The sequence below is a fragment of the Rhinolophus sinicus genome, linkage group LG03 (genome assembly GCF_036562045.2).
Source record: "Rhinolophus sinicus isolate RSC01 linkage group LG03, ASM3656204v1, whole genome shotgun sequence".
Classification (NCBI taxonomy): Eukaryota; Metazoa; Chordata; class Mammalia; order Chiroptera; family Rhinolophidae; genus Rhinolophus; species Rhinolophus sinicus.
In genome coordinates, this window is record NC_133753.1 from 46,888,393 (window position 1) to 46,905,068 (window position 16,676).

General features: G+C 41.1%; 1 protein-coding gene across 5 annotated transcripts in view; it reads right to left on the bottom strand.

Annotated features, from left to right (window-relative positions):
* Nucleotides 1–1,154: 1,154 nt before the first annotated feature.
* The window catches only part of USP3 (ubiquitin specific peptidase 3), a 79,146-nt gene continuing 63,624 nt past the window's right edge, over nucleotides 1,155–16,676 (bottom strand). For all 5 annotated transcript variants that reach the window (XM_019755364.2, XM_074327606.1, XM_074327605.1 and 2 more), the window contains 4 exons: nucleotides 7,942–8,060; nucleotides 6,620–6,733; nucleotides 6,408–6,475; nucleotides 1,155–4,679 (listed from right to left, as the gene is read on the bottom strand). In XM_019755364.2, the coding sequence (XP_019610923.2) occupies nucleotides 4,514–4,679; nucleotides 6,408–6,475; nucleotides 6,620–6,733; nucleotides 7,942–8,060 (467 nt within the window). In that variant the 3' untranslated portion in view covers nucleotides 1,155–4,513. The remainder of the gene's footprint in view (nucleotides 4,680–6,407; nucleotides 6,476–6,619; nucleotides 6,734–7,941; nucleotides 8,061–16,676) is intronic.

Consider the following 16,676-nt stretch of genomic DNA (forward strand, 5'->3'; position numbering starts at 1 on the left):
AGGTGAAACGGAAGGGGTGATTTTTCTTAAAAACAACATAAACAGAACAGCTAAAGCAGCAGCATTTCTCAAGGAAAGGGTAATTAGCTAATATTTCAAGCTAATCATGTTCATTGTTCAAAATGACAGCTGAAAGCTGAAGCCTGTCTGGGCTCTAGTTGTGCTTCTCTACCAAAAGGTACGCTGCAGAGGCACAGATGGGTTTAAGGAAAGCCGTATCATCTCTACTTTCTCCCCCAAATCCTTTCCAAACCAGTGCTTTCCACAGGGCTGAGCCCTGGAAATAAGTTCATTCGGGTTCTTAGAAGGCAGTACAGTGGGCATGTGATGGTTCCGCGTGGCTCCCGCAGCGCTGCAGGAGGAACACGGGCACCTGGCAGGGTGAGTGCTTAGGGCCTGGCCCTCTGCTGCTCCAGGTGGGCTGCAGGCCGTGTCCCAGGACGCAAGGTGGGCCTGCCTGTGGGCAAGGGGTCTGGCTCAGGCCGGGGTGTGGGTGACAACAGCACCCCTTTCTGCCTGTGTGGAGCTTGGCTCCTTTCCTTGGCTGCAGCAACAGCAGTTGCACAGTCCCTGACCTGCAAAGTGCCAAAGGGAGTGTGCAATGCAGGACCCGCAGGCAAAACCATCTGGGCTGCAGGCGACTGTCTTCAGTTACAGAAGACGGATGGGAACAGGCAAGTAAGTAACAGGAGAATGAGTGTGGACCAGGGTGGTTCTTTTATCTGTTTGCAGGGGACACGGGGCAGGTAGTGTACATAGGAGCTTACTATAAAGCAGAATGTATACATATTTTTTTAACAGCACTTGTTTTACTTTAAAAGATGACCAATATCCTTTGCTCAGAGCCTAAAACCGGGTTCCTCAGTGTAGTCTAGCTCTGAAGGAGGCAAGCAGACCTCACTTTTCAGAGAGCAGCTGTCACAAGGAGAGACAGTATGATTCCCTCAGCACAGGTGGGCTCCCTCAGGTACCTGACTGCAGGCACAAGAGGTTCTTGTCCCACCTGCCCCTGCAGGTCACTTCCCCTGGGCCCATGAGCGCCAGCCCCGACGCTGAGTTCTGGAAGAACTTACTCCTGTTCACTGACAGAGCTTGAGCAAGTCCATCATTTACTGGGCTCCACTGAAAGGTGTTGAGAAATAACAGTCCACAGGAAAGAGGCCAGACCTTTAATGAAACTTTCCATAAAACAATTCAGGTTGGTGAAGCAGAAAGGGGATGTGAATACAACTTAAATGAAATCGGTCACTTGCACAGTTAACCCTCTCGGCATCGTATGAACTAGGTTTTAATGGCAAACGATTACATCACAGCACAACCAGCACTTGTGGAGGGCAGTCTGGAGTCTGCTACGCTCAGACCCGCGGGGGTAGGTACTGTGTCCCGTGAGGCAGTGCGGCCCGAGACTGCAGCATGCCACCCCCATGTGCCGCCTCGCCCCGTGCTGTGGGAGCGCTCCCATGGCTCCACTCGGGCCACCTGGGACCCCCGCCCTGGCTGCGGGAGCAGCCCGCTCATGGGCTTTTCCAGGGCCCGAGTGAAGAGGCGACTTCAGCAACAGAGGGGACGTGAGACAGTTTAAGGGGGACGCTGGAGGTTGAAGTGGGGTAAGTACATCTAAATAGACTTATGTACACAAATCCAATGAAGTAGAGGTTTGGCTTTAAGAAATAAATATGTCCCCAATCCCAGAAACCGAGCTGCTGAGTAGGTTCCACAGGTGAGATACACATTTAACACTCAGCCAGGGCCAGTACACTTTACTGGTTTAATTCTATTACATTTGTCATCACTAGACACTGAGTAGAATACAGTGGATAAGCAAAGGTTTCTCCACCATGGAGAGAGATTTGTGTTGCCACAAACTGTTTCTATCACCCACGTGTGTGGGAGGACTTCTGAGAAAGTTTTCTTGTCTAAGGAGCCATGTGACTCAGCGGCGTGAGGCCCTGCCTCAGCGTAAGCTCTGAGCAAGCAGCCACATACATGCCCGAGACAGCATGGCACAAGGGAAAAAGCCCTGAAGAGCACAAAAAGATCAGCTTTTAAAATAGGTGTGATAAGGCTACACACTTAAATTTTTAAAAATACAAATAGGCACATTTACATCACTGGTGCTCAAGTGCACAATTCAGATGGATCCCGTCACTTTTCCAAAGAGCCTTCATGGTATCGTTCAAACATTTCCGCTTAAGTAAAATCAAGCAGTAAAAATACTACAAAAATTCAGAGGAGATGTGTTCATCTCTTCAGCAAACAGTATTGCCTGTCTGAGGACCACTTTCCCTGAGAAAGTAGTGCGGTCTGTTGCTAAATTCCATCTGGTATAAAAAGACAGCTTTTCTCCACCAACATCAACCAAGGCGTTATTGTTGAAGTTGTAACAGCTGCCCATTCAGAGACTAACCATCTAGTGTGAAAGTTGGAGGAGATACAGCTGTGTACCTTCTAAAGCAAGAAAGCCCGGATTCATAGGAGATCCTTCGCAAGATCAAAGGAGATGCACATTTCAATTAGATGTGGTGTTAATGTCATGATATATTAGATCAAATTATGTGAAACTCATTTTTGTAGATCAAAGAGTCAAATACCACAATTTCACATGGTTCAACCTAATGTAATTTAGCATTGTAAACCATTTTAAATACATGTTCCCCTCTTCATATTTTCTAGACTCTAAGTTGTAAGATCTAAACATGCTGGCAAAGCTTTTTCTCTGGAGTGAAAATTTAGATGAGTGCTGTCCAAGAAAACCCTAGATATTGCTGGAGACATTCTAGATCTGCACGTGGCTGCTGAGCACCGGAACTGTGGCTGGCGTGACTGACGAACTGAGTTAAGTTTAATTAAATTTGTGTCTAGTGACCGCCTTGCCTTACTGGATAGGACAAGGTTAAACATAATTGTAATTTGCTCCTAGTCATGTTCAAGTGTTTAGCAGATGTGTTCTGCTGAGGAAATGTGGGATTTAGGCAGCTAACATTAATGTGGAAATGGAGTCACAGCTGCTCCTGCAACTTCAAATATCCGACCCAGGAGGGCAGCCACCAGACTTTCTTTTACATTCACACACTTAAAATCTTCACCATTTTTCCTTCTTCTAATAGAAGAATTACCTAAAAGTCTGGTTGGCTGGCTTAACATGAAATACTTTCTGCCCCTTGTTACCACTTGTACAGAACTGAGAAGAGAGGAAAAGAACAATAGGGACCAGAGATGAACCTGAGAAGAGTGTGGTCTATGCTGCCACCTATTCTGGAGTTCCTTCTCTCTCTCAGTAATTTATAAGTAATGTCATCACCACCCAGAATCAACACACTAGCTTGGAACACTTGAAGAAATCACAATCATCTTTAGATGGGATTCTGATTCCAAATTTCAATTTGAGTTAAATCTAAATAGTGTTTATACCTATTTTTCTTGGAAACAGTTTTAAAACAAAGACTACTAAACTCAAGAATAGAAACTCTACTTATTCAAAGTGAGAATATTTTCAATTTGCTCTGCTATCTAGATAGGCCACTGAGAGTTTTTAAAACCTAGAGTAATAAAGACTCTCATTTCCTTCTGTAGAAGCAGACCCTACAGTGTTACATGAAGAGTAGGTGACGGTCAAAATCAACGCTGGAGGCTAGCATCAACCCCCAGATGGCCCAGCGAAAAGACTAAGCAGATATGCCACTGTCCCCAGTGCTACGACGAATGGGGGAAAAAGCAAACAGAAGCTGTGGTTGCATCTCACTGGTAACACATATACCATGTAGCTGGGTCACAGAATTTTTTAAACACTACATGTATTTGGTCTTATTTGGACTTTTCTGTACTCCTATCTCCTCCATGAAAACACACACAAAAAATACCCCCAAACAGAAAAACCAACAGAGTAATTCTTGAATTTTCAGTACAGATACCACTGAACCAACACATTTATTCAGTGCTGAGGAACAGCAGCCTTGAGAGCTACTAAGAGCATCAGTTACCTGGTCTACTTAACGATGCCCTGTTATCATTTACAAGCAATAAGAATGATTACTGAGCAGTCACTGAAATCTCGTGGGCCACAATTTACGTGCACACATTATTCTCGATTCAGAGTCAATCAGATCTCCAGCACAGCAGGCAGTTACGTTGTCCTTCACATCAGGAACATACCTTGCTTTCAGCACGTTAGAGAAACAAAGCATTGATGTAAATGTGCCTCCGAGTGAGAACTGAAAACATTAATATAAAAAAGCCAAATAGTACTAAGTTCTTGGAACTACATATAAAAACTGAATTATTACAACTAAAGCAGCAAATCAAAATATCTGCTGAGGTTTTCTGGTAGAACTAAAAAAAAAAAAAAATTAGTTGGTGCCCATGTTCAAAAAGTCACTACCATTGACAAAATAAAACTAAACCCAAAATAGGAAATTGAAAAGTGCATAATGAAATTAAATCTTGGATCAAGTATTTACGGAAAATTGGAAATGTTTGTCCGGTACAGTTGACAAATAACGATTTAGAGGAGGTATTAAAGTTTATCCGACCCAGCTTTGGCCTGGCGTTCCACATAAAAAAGGATGTAGGCCTTTGCTTTCACAACCGTGTCTTCATCAGTCAGTGCTACAGTGCTGTCGTTGAAATGGAACCAGCGACCTTCATGAGTTGCATACGCTGTGTAATGTCCAGAACCAACCCTGTAAGGAAAAGTCAAAAGATCAAAGACAGCAACTACAGAAATCACAAAAGAAACTGTACAACCATATAACTTATTAGATATACAATAAATTTTAGTAAGTACTATAATTAAAGAATAAATCCTAGAGACTTGTGGTTTAAGATGGTATTTCTCTTCCTCAATACCCACTGAAATGACAAGGAATATACTGACACTGGAAAACAGGGAAGAGTGCCTCTGACTCATCAGAAATTGAGCATTTTCTAGAACACATAAAGGAGTGTTCACATGGTATTGGATTAATGGAAAAACAAATAGCTAAGGAACTTGCAACCTAACAAGCACAGGTCAAGGCCTATGGAAACATGGAAAACTGAGAACCAGATTTCCAGTCAGAGTCTTGGAGAAAAAACTGAGCTTAAGAAAGTAACCTGCCTCCAGGGAAGCACCTTCCCCCTCCCCTGGCCACCTGGGCTTTTTCTGTCAGTATGACCCACCCACTCTCACTGGAGCCTGAGGCAGCCCGCCCCGTCAGAAAAGCCTCCAGGTACAACAGAGACTTTCACAACAGCTAGCAAAACCCTTACCATTTACCAATAATGATCAATCTCATCCTTCATTTATTATGATTCTGAATAAACAACCAAATATCAAAGAGAAGTGACAGGAAAAACAGTAAAGCAATTAATCACTGAGGAATTTACTGCAGAAAACCAAAGAGAACTTTAAAAATTCTAATTAGTACCAATGGTTTCAAGAAGATACTGCAACCATAAAATAAGAATAGGCTGTTATGAAAACATTATCAGAAAAAATGTGACTGTCATGATATAAAGATTTCACGGAGGGGCTATTTTTCAATTTGGATACAGATGAAACCAAATTGGTGATTTGGAAAAGGAGGCCGTGGCAATCTTCAGAAACAAAGAGATGGAAAACATTAAAGAATAGTTAAAATGTGTGAAAGACCCAGGAAATTCACTGTACATTTAACAGGGGTTCCAGAGGAGAGAAGGGAGAATGGGTGGAACAAATAAAATTTCCATGAGCTGAAGACACCAGGCTAAGATTGTCCCTGTCAACTATTAAGCAGGAACATATCTGATATGATTTCTTATCAGGACCCCACAACCTTCCAAAGAGAAAAAACAGGTTGCCTGTAAAAAAGTACGAGTCAGCCTTAGTGGACTTGTAACTGCTAACTTATGAGTGGTGAGGTCATGGAGCTTGTCTGCAAAACTCTGAGGGAAAAGGACTCCCAGCAAGGACAGTGGTCTGCCTAAGTAACAGCAGTCTGGAAGTTTGAAGGTAAAACTAGCCATTCTCAAACAGACCAGAAATCAGAAGGTATATGCCCCTAATACAAACTTTCAAGGTAGAAAAATCAAGAATTCAACAAAATAAAAAATGAATCTTTAAAGTAGAGGACATGAAGTAAGTTATGAATAATTTTCCATTTCTCCCCATTTACTGTCAACTGGCAAAGGAAATAACTTTGGAGTAGAGGCTGCAGGATTTTGTGGACCACAGACTGGGTTCTGAATACTGGGCTCAAATGAACGCGCTCCATTTTGCTTTCATGTGCCTTCCTGCTTCACATCCGCTCAGGAATATTCTTTCACACCAAAATTGAAGGCAGTTCTCTTTCACCCACTTTCATGTATCTGAATCCGTTTTTTAGGGAGTTTGGTATAAAAGCGCAGGTCTGCCCGGCTATTCCCCGGCACGCCGGCCGGCCGACACTCACCCGGAACCGTGATGCACCACCACCGCCGCCAGGTCGTACAGGCAGTGCTCGGGGCCGCTGTTCTCGGGCTACAGAACAAGGGAGAAGGCATCCCAGGACCGAGTTAGTGGCTTCAGTATCTCCTCCCTCAATGACCTCTCCCCACTGTCTATGAAGACTTAATTTTATTGAAGACAATTTTTTCACCATGCTAACAAAGGTAATTACCTTACCTCTAGTAAGTAGCATTTCATGTCTAGGCCTCTCAGTGGAAATTCTACATATGTATCAACTTTGTTTCTTAAATATGCTGTCCAATGAAATCTTTTCAAATGTAAGCATAGCACCTGGATGAGAAATAAGGTCAAAGATTGTAAACAAACACCTAAAATTTACCTTTCAATCAAAATAAACTATTCGGTACTAATGTCTCTCAAATAATATTTCAGGTGGTCCATCAGTTTTTCTTTTGATCCTTGATTACTGCTTTCTTCCATGCATATAGTATTATGATATTATGATTTGTAATAAATACATATTTGGTCTAAGTTCCCTTTTCTGGCACACAGCTCCTAAAACCCTTTGAATTTCCTAAGCAATGAGCGTGAGAAACATGTCTTTTGTTCTGTTGATGAGGTGACAGGTGGACCTCACCTTAGGATGAGGGCTGGTTGCCATTATCCCACCAAGTGATTGGAAGCCTGGAATTTTCTGTCCTACCACCCTGATCTCCAGGCAGGGGAGGAGTGGCATTGGAATGATCACCAATGGCCAGTGATCTCATCAGCTTTGCCTATGTAATGAGGCCGCCATAAAAACCCAAAGGACTAGGTTGGGAGAGCTTCCCGGTTAGCGAACCAGAATGCTTCCATGTGCCACATTCCAGGATCCAAACTCCACAAGAACAGAAGTTCCTTTGTTTGGGACTTGGCTCTGTGTATCTCTTCATCTGGTTGTTGATTCGTATCCTTTAATATCCTTGGTAATAAATCAGTAATCTAGTGAGTGAACGGGTTTCCTCAGTTCTGTGAGCTGCTCTAGCCAATTCATGGAACCCGAAGAGGGGGCATGGGAACCTCTGATTTATAGCCAATCAGAAGTACAGGAAACCACTTGGACTTGCAACTGACATGTGAAGTCCAAAGAGGAGGGGGTCATGGTAACCTCCAATGAGTAGGTAAGAAGTATAAACAACCTGGGCTTGTGAATGGTGTCTGAAGTGGAGGGCGGTCTTGTGGGAATAAGCCCTTAACCTGTCGAATCTGGTGTTATCTCAGGATAGTGTCAGAATTAAGCTGGTTGTAGGACAGACACCCAGCTGTTGTGGGAGGTCTGCTTGTTGGTGATGTGGTGGGAATCTCCCCTTCCACACACTGGAAATTGTGATCAGGACACATTTAAGTATGCATTATCAAAGGGTTTATTTAGCTTTTACGGAAGGCCTAGAGACCAATACAGAAGAGATCACACAAAGTTACAAAAATAATTTGTCTTCCCATCAATCATAAGCATTTTCCCCTCAAAATTGCCTTATAATTTGAAACTCAACACTTACCTTGGGTAGTTTTTGAATCCAAAACTTTTTAGTGGACTTTTGTTTCTTTTTGCATTTGTGGCACATATATAACTCTGTCTCATCAAGTTCTTCTAAGTCAGTAAAACTGCGAAGACAATCTAAAACCAAATTGATATTGGCAGCATGAAAACTGTAAGTTTTTAATAGAGGCATTGTACCGTAGAGAAAAAGACTGCACTTTGAAACTGAACAACACAGGCTCAAATCTCAACTTTATTAGCCGTTATGACCTTGGAAAAGTCAGCCTTTCTCAGTTACAAAATGAAGACCAAATAGTAACAATAATAATACCTACCTTGAAGAACTGCTGTAAGGAAGAAAAATGTGTATAAAGTGCCTGGCATCATGCCTGACTTCTGGTAATAATCAGTTAATTACAGGTGGTTATTATTTTTTTCAGATGTATTATTGGGATTGCTATTATTAATGAAAGAATTAGTTTGAATAATTCTACTAAAAATGGTTCCCTAATGAAATCAAGGTTCAAACAGCAATCTTCTCTCAATATCTTTACATTACAGAGGACAAAGCCCAAAGTTCATAAAGTCAAATTTAGATCATTTTCACAGTCATAACTTATTAGAAAATAAACATAGATTGCAGAAGGCTACATTACCAACCTTCCTACTATACCCGCCAGTGAATCCTTTGTTCCAGACTCTACTCTCAATCCCCTGGATGAACCACAGCTATGTATTTTTCCTTTAATGATTTAATTGTCTACTCTGGGGCTTGGTACACTGCGGCCCCAAGCCAAATCCAGCCACCTGGTTTTGTAAATAAAGTTTTGTTGGAACATAGCCACGCCCATTCATTTACATATTGTATGTGGCTGCTTTTACGCTTCAACAGCACAGTAGAGCAGTTGGGACACAGATCTTTACGTGCTGTAAAGCCTAAAATATTTACTTATTGGGCCCGTTATAGAAAAAGTGTGCTGACTCCTGGTGCAATCAGTAATATATTCAGAAGTCTATATAAAATGTATGTATTATTCTGTAGAGATTGAATAATATATTCTTTTTAGAGAAAAATGTGAATGCCTGTGCACCCACCACTCAGGTAAAGAAACAGAGTCTCTGGTACTTGAGGAGCCAGTTTACGTGACTGGCATCCCTTAGAGCTGGGCAGTGGGCCCCGTGTGGCCACGCGGGAGCCCTGTCAGGAGCTTCCTGTGTGCCTCTTCCCAACCACAGCCCCCTCTCCCCCTAAAAGCAGCCATTGTTTTCCTGACTTTAGGTGTTCATCGTTACTTTGCTTATCTTTATAGACCACATACATGCATCTTTAAACAATATAATGTTTAGTTTGAAAAGTTGGGTGGCAAGCACAAACCCATCTATATAAGGAAAAGCAACACTGTCTTACTCAGCGTGCTCAGGTCCTAGCCAGCCGTGGCTACCAAGGCAGAGGAGGAGAGCCCCTTCCGGGCACGGCAGTGGGGCAAGGGCCAGTGGCTGGCAGGGGGCCATGCGTTCTTTTTCAATTGAAGTATAATTGACATATAACATATTAGTTTCAGGTGTACCACATAATGATTTGATAATTGTGTATGTTGAAAAATGATCACCACAATAAGTCTAGTTGACATCCATCACCATACATAGCTACAAAATCTTTTTTTCTTGTGATAAGAACTTTTAAGATCTAATCTCTTAGCAACTTTCAAATATATAATATGGTATTAACTACAGTCACCATGCTGTAGACATTACATCCCTAGGACTTATTTTATAGCTGCACATGTGTGCCTTTTGACCCCCTTCACCCACCCCCTCCCACCCCCACATCTGACCCTGCCTCTGCTAACCAGCAATCTGTTCTATTTATCTATGAACTTGGGTTTATTTATAGATTCCACATATGAGAGAGATCATATGGTATTTGGCTTTCTCTGTCTTATTTCACTGAGTATAATGCCCTCAAGGTCTATCCATGTTGTCACAAATGGAAAGGTTTCCTTTTTATGGCTGAATAATATTCGTGTGTGTGTGTGTGTGTGTTTCAGTTACATTTTCTTTATCCATTGATGTATTGACACTTAGGTTATTTCCATATCTTGGCTATTGTAAACAATGCTGCAATGAACATGGGGGTGCATATACCTTTTCAAATTAGTGTTTTCATTTTCTTCCAATAATAATCCAGAAGTGGAATTGCTGAATCATATGGTGATTATATTTTTAATTTTTTGAGGAACATCCATGCTGTTTTCCACAGTGACCGCACCAATTAACATTCCCACCAGCTGTGCACAAGGGTTCCCTTTCCTCCACATCCTCACCAACACTTGTTATTTCTTGGTGTGTTTTTTGTTCTGTTTTGTTTTTTTTATAATAGCTATTCTGACAGGTGTGAGGTGGTATCTCATTGTGGTTTTGATTTGCGCTTCCCTGATAATTAGTGATGTTGGGCATCTTTTCATACACCTGTTTATCTGATGTCGTCTTTGGAAAAATGTCTATTCAGATCCTCTGCCCACTTTTTAATCAAATTTTTTTTTGTTATTGAGTTGTATGAGTTTTTATATATTTTGGATATTAACCCCTTCTCAGATAGATGATTTGCAAATATTTCTCCCATTCAGTAGGTTGCATTTTCATTTTGCTGATGATTTCTTTTGCTGTGCAGAAGCTTTTCAATTTGATGTAGTCTCACTTCTTTACTGTCTGTTTTCTTGTGGGAATTTTATGGTTTCAGATCTTACATACAAGTCTTTAATCCATTTTGAGTCAATTTTGGTGTATGGCATAAGATAGTGGTCCAGCTTCATTCTTTTGCATGTGGCTGTCCAGTTTTCCCATCACCATTTATTGAAGACTGTCCTTTATTGTATATTCTTGGCTCCTTTGTTATAAATTGACTATATATATGCATAGGTTTATTTCTGGGTGCTCTGTTCTGTTTCATTGATTGTGTCTGTTTTTATGCCAATACCATACTGCTTTGATTACTACAGCTTTGTAGTACACTTTGAAATCAGAGAGCAGGATGTCTCCAGCTTTGTTCTTCCTTCTCAAGACTGCTTTGGTTATTTGGAGTCCTTTGTGGTTCCATACACATTTTAGGGCTGTTTGTTCCATTTCTGTGAAAAATGCCACTAGGATTTAGATAGGGATTGAACTGAATCTGTAAATTGCTTTGCGTAGTATGGACATTTGAACAATATTCTTCCAATCCATGAGCACAGAATATCTTTCCATTTATTTGTGTTTTCTTCAATTTATTTCATCAGTCTTACAGTTTTCAGTGCAATGTCTTACATTTAACCAACAAGGTCTTTCACCCTAATTATTTTATTCTTTTTGATGCAATTGTAAATAGGATTATCTTCTTAACTGTCTGTCTGATAGTTTGTTATTAGTGTACAGAAATGCAATAGTATTTGTATATTCTGTATTCTGCAACTTTACTGAATTCATTTATTACTTGTAACAGGTTTTCGGTGGAGTCTTTATAGAGTTTTCTATATATAATGTCATCTGAAAATAGTAAGTTTTACTTCTGCCTTTCCAATTTGGAGGCCTTTTATTTCTTCTTGCTAATTGCGCTGGCTAGGACTTCCAATACTATGTTTAATAAAAGTGGTGAGAGTGGACATCTTTGTTTTATTCCTATCTTAAAGGAAAAGCTTTCAACTTTTCACCACTGAGTATAATGTTTGCTGTGGGCTTGTCATATATGTCCTATATTATGTTGAGATGTGTTCTCTCTATACCAACTTTGTTGGGAGTTTTTATCATAAATGGATATTGAATTTTGTCAAGTAGTTTTTCTGCATCTATTGATATCATTATATGATTTTCATCCTTTATTTTGTTAATGTAGTGGATCACATCAATTGGATTTGTGGCTGTTGAACCATCCTTGTGTCCTTGGAATAAATCCCACTTGATCATGGCGTATGATCCTTTTAATGTATTGTTGAATTTGGTTTGCTGATACAGTGGTACCTCGGTTTTTGAATGTCTCCGTTGACGAACATTTCGGTTTACAAATGCCATAAATTTTATGGATCTATGGTATCATTAGATAGTAAAATTCATGCTGAATTTTCAGTTTTAGGGGTTGATTTTAAAGGTCTGGAACGTATTAATCCATTTTGCATTATTTTCTATGGGAAAACTGTGCCTTGGTTTTCGAATGTTTCAGAACTCGAAAGGTCTTCTGGAAGATTACGTTAGAAAACCGAGGTACCACTGTATTTTGTTGAGGATTTTTGCATACAGATTCATCAGAGATATTGGCCTATAATATTTTTTTTTCTTGTGGTGTCCTTGTCTGGTTTTGTTATCAAGGTAATGATGGTTTTGTAAAATGAGTTTGGAGGTATTTCCTCCTCTTCTATTTTTTGGAAGAGTTTAGGATTGGTATTAATTCTTCTTGAATGTTTGGTAGAGTCACCAGTGAGTGAAGCCCTCTGGTCCTGGACTTTTGTTTGTTGGGAGGTTTTTTGATTACTGACTCAATCTCCTTACTAGTAATTGTTCTGTTCAGATTTTCTGTTTCTTCATGACTCAGTCTTGGTAGATTGTATAGTTCTAAGAATTTATGCATTTTTCTAGGTTGTCCAGTTTGTTGGCATAGTAATCTCATATGATCCTTTTGTATTTCTGTGGTATCAGTTGTAATGTCTCCTCTTTCACTTCTGATTTTATTTGATTCCTCTCTCTCTTCTTGGTGAGTCTAGCTAAAAGTGTGTCAATTTTGTTTATCTTTCTTAAGAACCAGCTCTTAGTGCCACTGATCTTTTCTATTGTCTTTTTAGTCTCTGTTTCGTTTTTTTTCTGCTCTGATCTTTGTTACTTCCTTCCTTCTACTAACTTAGGGCTTTGTTTGTTCTTTTTTTAGTCCCTTAAGGTGTAAAGTTAGGTAGTTTGAGATTTTTCTTGTTTGAGGTAGGCATTTATCGCCATGAACTTCCCTTTTATAACTACTGTGGCCGCATCCCACAAGTTATGGCATGTTGTACTTCCATTTTCATTTGTCTCGAGGTAATTATTTCTCTTGATTTCTTCAACCCATTGGTTAGTAGTATGCTGTTTAATCTCCACGTATTTGTGGAACTTGCCAGTTACCTTCTTGTAACTGAATTCTAGTTTCATATTATTGTGGTTGGAAAAGACATGATTTTAATCTTACATTTATTGAGGCTTGTTTTGTGGCCTAACATATGATCTATCCTGAAGAATGTTGCATGTGCTCTTGAGAAGAAGGTGTATTGTTGCTTTTGGATGGAATGTTTCACATATGTCTATAAAGTCCATCTGGTATTATGAGTCATTTAAGGTCAATGTATCCTTATGGCTTTTCTGTTTAGAAAACAGGTGAGTTTCAGAGCCCTGTCTGAGTTCACTGATCCCTTCTTCTGATTCGTCCAGTCCGCTGTTTTCAGTTCCGTTATTATAGTCTTCAGCTCCATGACTTCTATTTGGTACTTTATATTTTCTCTCTCTTTGTTAAAGTTCTCACTGTGTTCATCCATACTTCTCCCAATACCAGTGAGCATTTTTCTCACCATTACTTTGAATTCTATCAGGTGAATTATATATCTTTGTTTCATTAAAATTTTTTTCTGAGGTTTTATCATGTTTTCCATTTGGAACATATTCCTCTGTTTCTTCATTTTTCTTGACTCTACTGGTTTCTCAGCATTAGATAAAATGGGCACCTCTCTCAGTCTTGAAGGAGTGGCCTCATTCAAAGATGAACCTTAACATTCAACCCTGCCCTAGCTCTTAGTTGTCTCTCAAAGCAACTTGTGATTGTCCAAGCAACATATTTTGTTTTTAATAGCTCCCAGTAGTTAAGGGTTTGCCAAGACTTGTCAGAGTCCCAAAGGGGAGGACCTCCATCAGCCACTTGATTCAGGCTGATTGCAAGCCAGATGCTCACACAGCAGCTTTTAAAGTATGCAAATAAACACAGTCCTGTGGGACCACAAGTGTAAGCCCTGCTCGCCACCACAGCCGGGCAATCCGGAGGTGGCCCCAGGAGTTGAAAAAATCGGGGCTGCTTATATACTCATATGCTCCTTTCTGGGAGATACTGGTGAGCTATAGCAGGACAGAGGGAGAGCACAAAGATGGTGTATCACAGCCAACATTTCCCAAGAGCACCTCCGTAGGCCCCGACGTGTGCCAAACCTGAAGCCTGCCCTGCCCCTCAGGCCAAAGCTCCAGGACAAGCAAATAGGCCTCTTTCAAAGAAAGACCGGGGGTGTGTTTCAGTCTGAGGTCTGCACTGTGCCCTGGGGATGGTAGCCTGCCAAGAACTCTCTCTCTCCGATTGTTACAGTCCTGTGGGACCCAGGAACACAAGCTCCCCTGGCCACCAGAGCCAGGAGATCAAGGGGAATCCCCTGGGCAGCAGCCACAAAATCGGGGTACCAGATATGTGTAAGAGCTCCCTCTGAGATAGCACAGCAGAGGGAGAGCAGGACAACAGCACCCACCAGCTGAGGTCTCTGGGAAGGAGTACAGCCAGCCCTCACATGTGTGCTTAATTAGAAGCCTGCCCTTTAGGCTGCAGCTATGAAGATAAGCTAGTAAGTCTCTCTCACAGAAAGACTGAGCTCATGAGTCTGCCGCCTCTTGTTCTGCCCTGAGGGTGGTAGCTATTTAAAAACTTTCTCTATTGGTTGAGGTCCTGTGGGACCTGTGAGCAGAAGCTCCACTGGCCAGCAGAGCCAGGCGATGAAGCAGCAGCCACAAAAACGGGGCACCAGGCACATGTAAAAGCTCCCCTCTGGAGTGTGGCAGAGGGAGAGCACAAAGATGGAGCTGCCAGTTCCATCCTCAACGAGTACCCAGCAGGCCCCTGCCCTCAGGTGACCGCTCTGGGATTAGCAAACGAGCCCATTTCACACCAAGTCGGGTGCTTGTCTATCGGCTGCATCTGGGCTGGGCCCTAGGGTGGGTGAGTCTGTGCACAGCCCTTTCTCGGTTCACTACAGCCTCGTGAATGCGGGTCCTCTCAGGTGCAGGTCTTAAAAGTTGCAGTACCTGACGCAGGGTTCAAACCCTTTGCTCCTCAGGGAGAAGCTCTGAGTTTTAGTTCTCTGATTGTGCGTCACCACACCAGGGGGTGGGAGAGATTGTGTCTCAGCCTCTCCTACCCTCTTCGATGTGGTTTCCCTCTCACTTCCCTGATGTGCAGGATTTGCTCAGCTACTTTTCAGGGGTTTTTTCAGAGGAAATTGCTCCATATGTAGCTGTAGATTCAGTGTGTCCCTGGGAGGAGGTGAGCTCCGGATCTTCTTACGTCACCATCTTGAAGTGGGACCCTCCCCCACCCATGCATTTTTGCATGTGCCTTCACTCCCTGATTCCAACACCTGGAATGTACATCCCACCTCTTATTCCCCTCAACTCAGCATAATTCTCACTTATTTTCTTTTTGAGGCTTTCCCAACCTTCAGTGGGCAGTGACCCCTCTTCAACTTTGTCCGAATAGCGCTCGTGAATATAAAACATTGCCAACCTGTTTTATGTCAAGGATGGTTCCGACTAAAGGCCACAGTTTCAACATTATTTTTCCTGAAGCAAGTCTCAGATTCTTAACCCAAACTTAGAGTGATGCTGTCCTCAGGGGCCTCCCAAGTTCCACATTTTTAGCTACAGAAAGCACTGACTACACCTCAGGCTGGCTGGTACTAGGAATCCCTCTAGACTGATTATTTTGGTGTTTGTAAGCTGTGAAGCTCAACTCATAGGAGCTGTCATCACCACATATTTGTTGCATCATGTAAAAAGCTGTTGCCTAGGGCTAGGGTTGGGGGAGGGATTAGATATAGGGGAAAAAAACAGAATTTTCCATATTTAAAAATCAGCATGTAAACACTCAATAAACTAGGAAAAGAAAGCAACTTCTTCAACACAATCAAGTTCATATAAGAAAATCCCAAAGCAAACATCATACTCAGTGGTCAAAAACTAAAAAAAGGCTTTTACCCTAAGATCAGGAACAAGACGAGGATGCTGCTTTCGCCACTTCAACATAGTATATTGAAAGTTTTAGCCGGAGCGATTAGGCAAGAAAAAAATAAAAGGCATCCAAATTGAAAATGAAAAAGTAAAATCATTTCTGTTCATAGATGACACAAGCATAAATGTAGAAAATGCTAAGGATTAAAAAAAAAAAAAACTTCTAGTATTAATAAATGAATTTGGCAGTTGCAGGATATAAAATCAACACACAAAAAATCATTGTTTCTATAAAGTAACAATGAACAATCCAAAAAGGAAATTAAGACAATTCCATTTACAATCACATCAAAAAGAATAAAATTCTTAGTAATACATTTAACCAAGGAGACAAAAGAATTGCACACTGAAAACTACAAAACATTACTGAAAGAAGTTTATATAAAGACATAAATAAATGGAAAGATATCCCATTTCAGGAACTGGGAAACATTAATTTGACAATACTACCCATAGCCATCCACAGATTCAATGCAATCTTTATCAATATCCCAATGGCATTTTCTTTTTTAGAAACAGAAAAGCCCATTCTAAAATTCATATGGAATCTCAAAGAATCCCGAATAGCCAAAACAATCCTGAACAAAAAAGAACCAAGTTGTAGGACTCAACAACACTTTTCTAATTTCAAAACTTATTACCATGTTTCCCCGAAAATAAGACCTACCGGATAATCAGCTCTACTGCATCTTTTGGAGCAAAAATTAATAGTAAAATAAGACCGGGTCT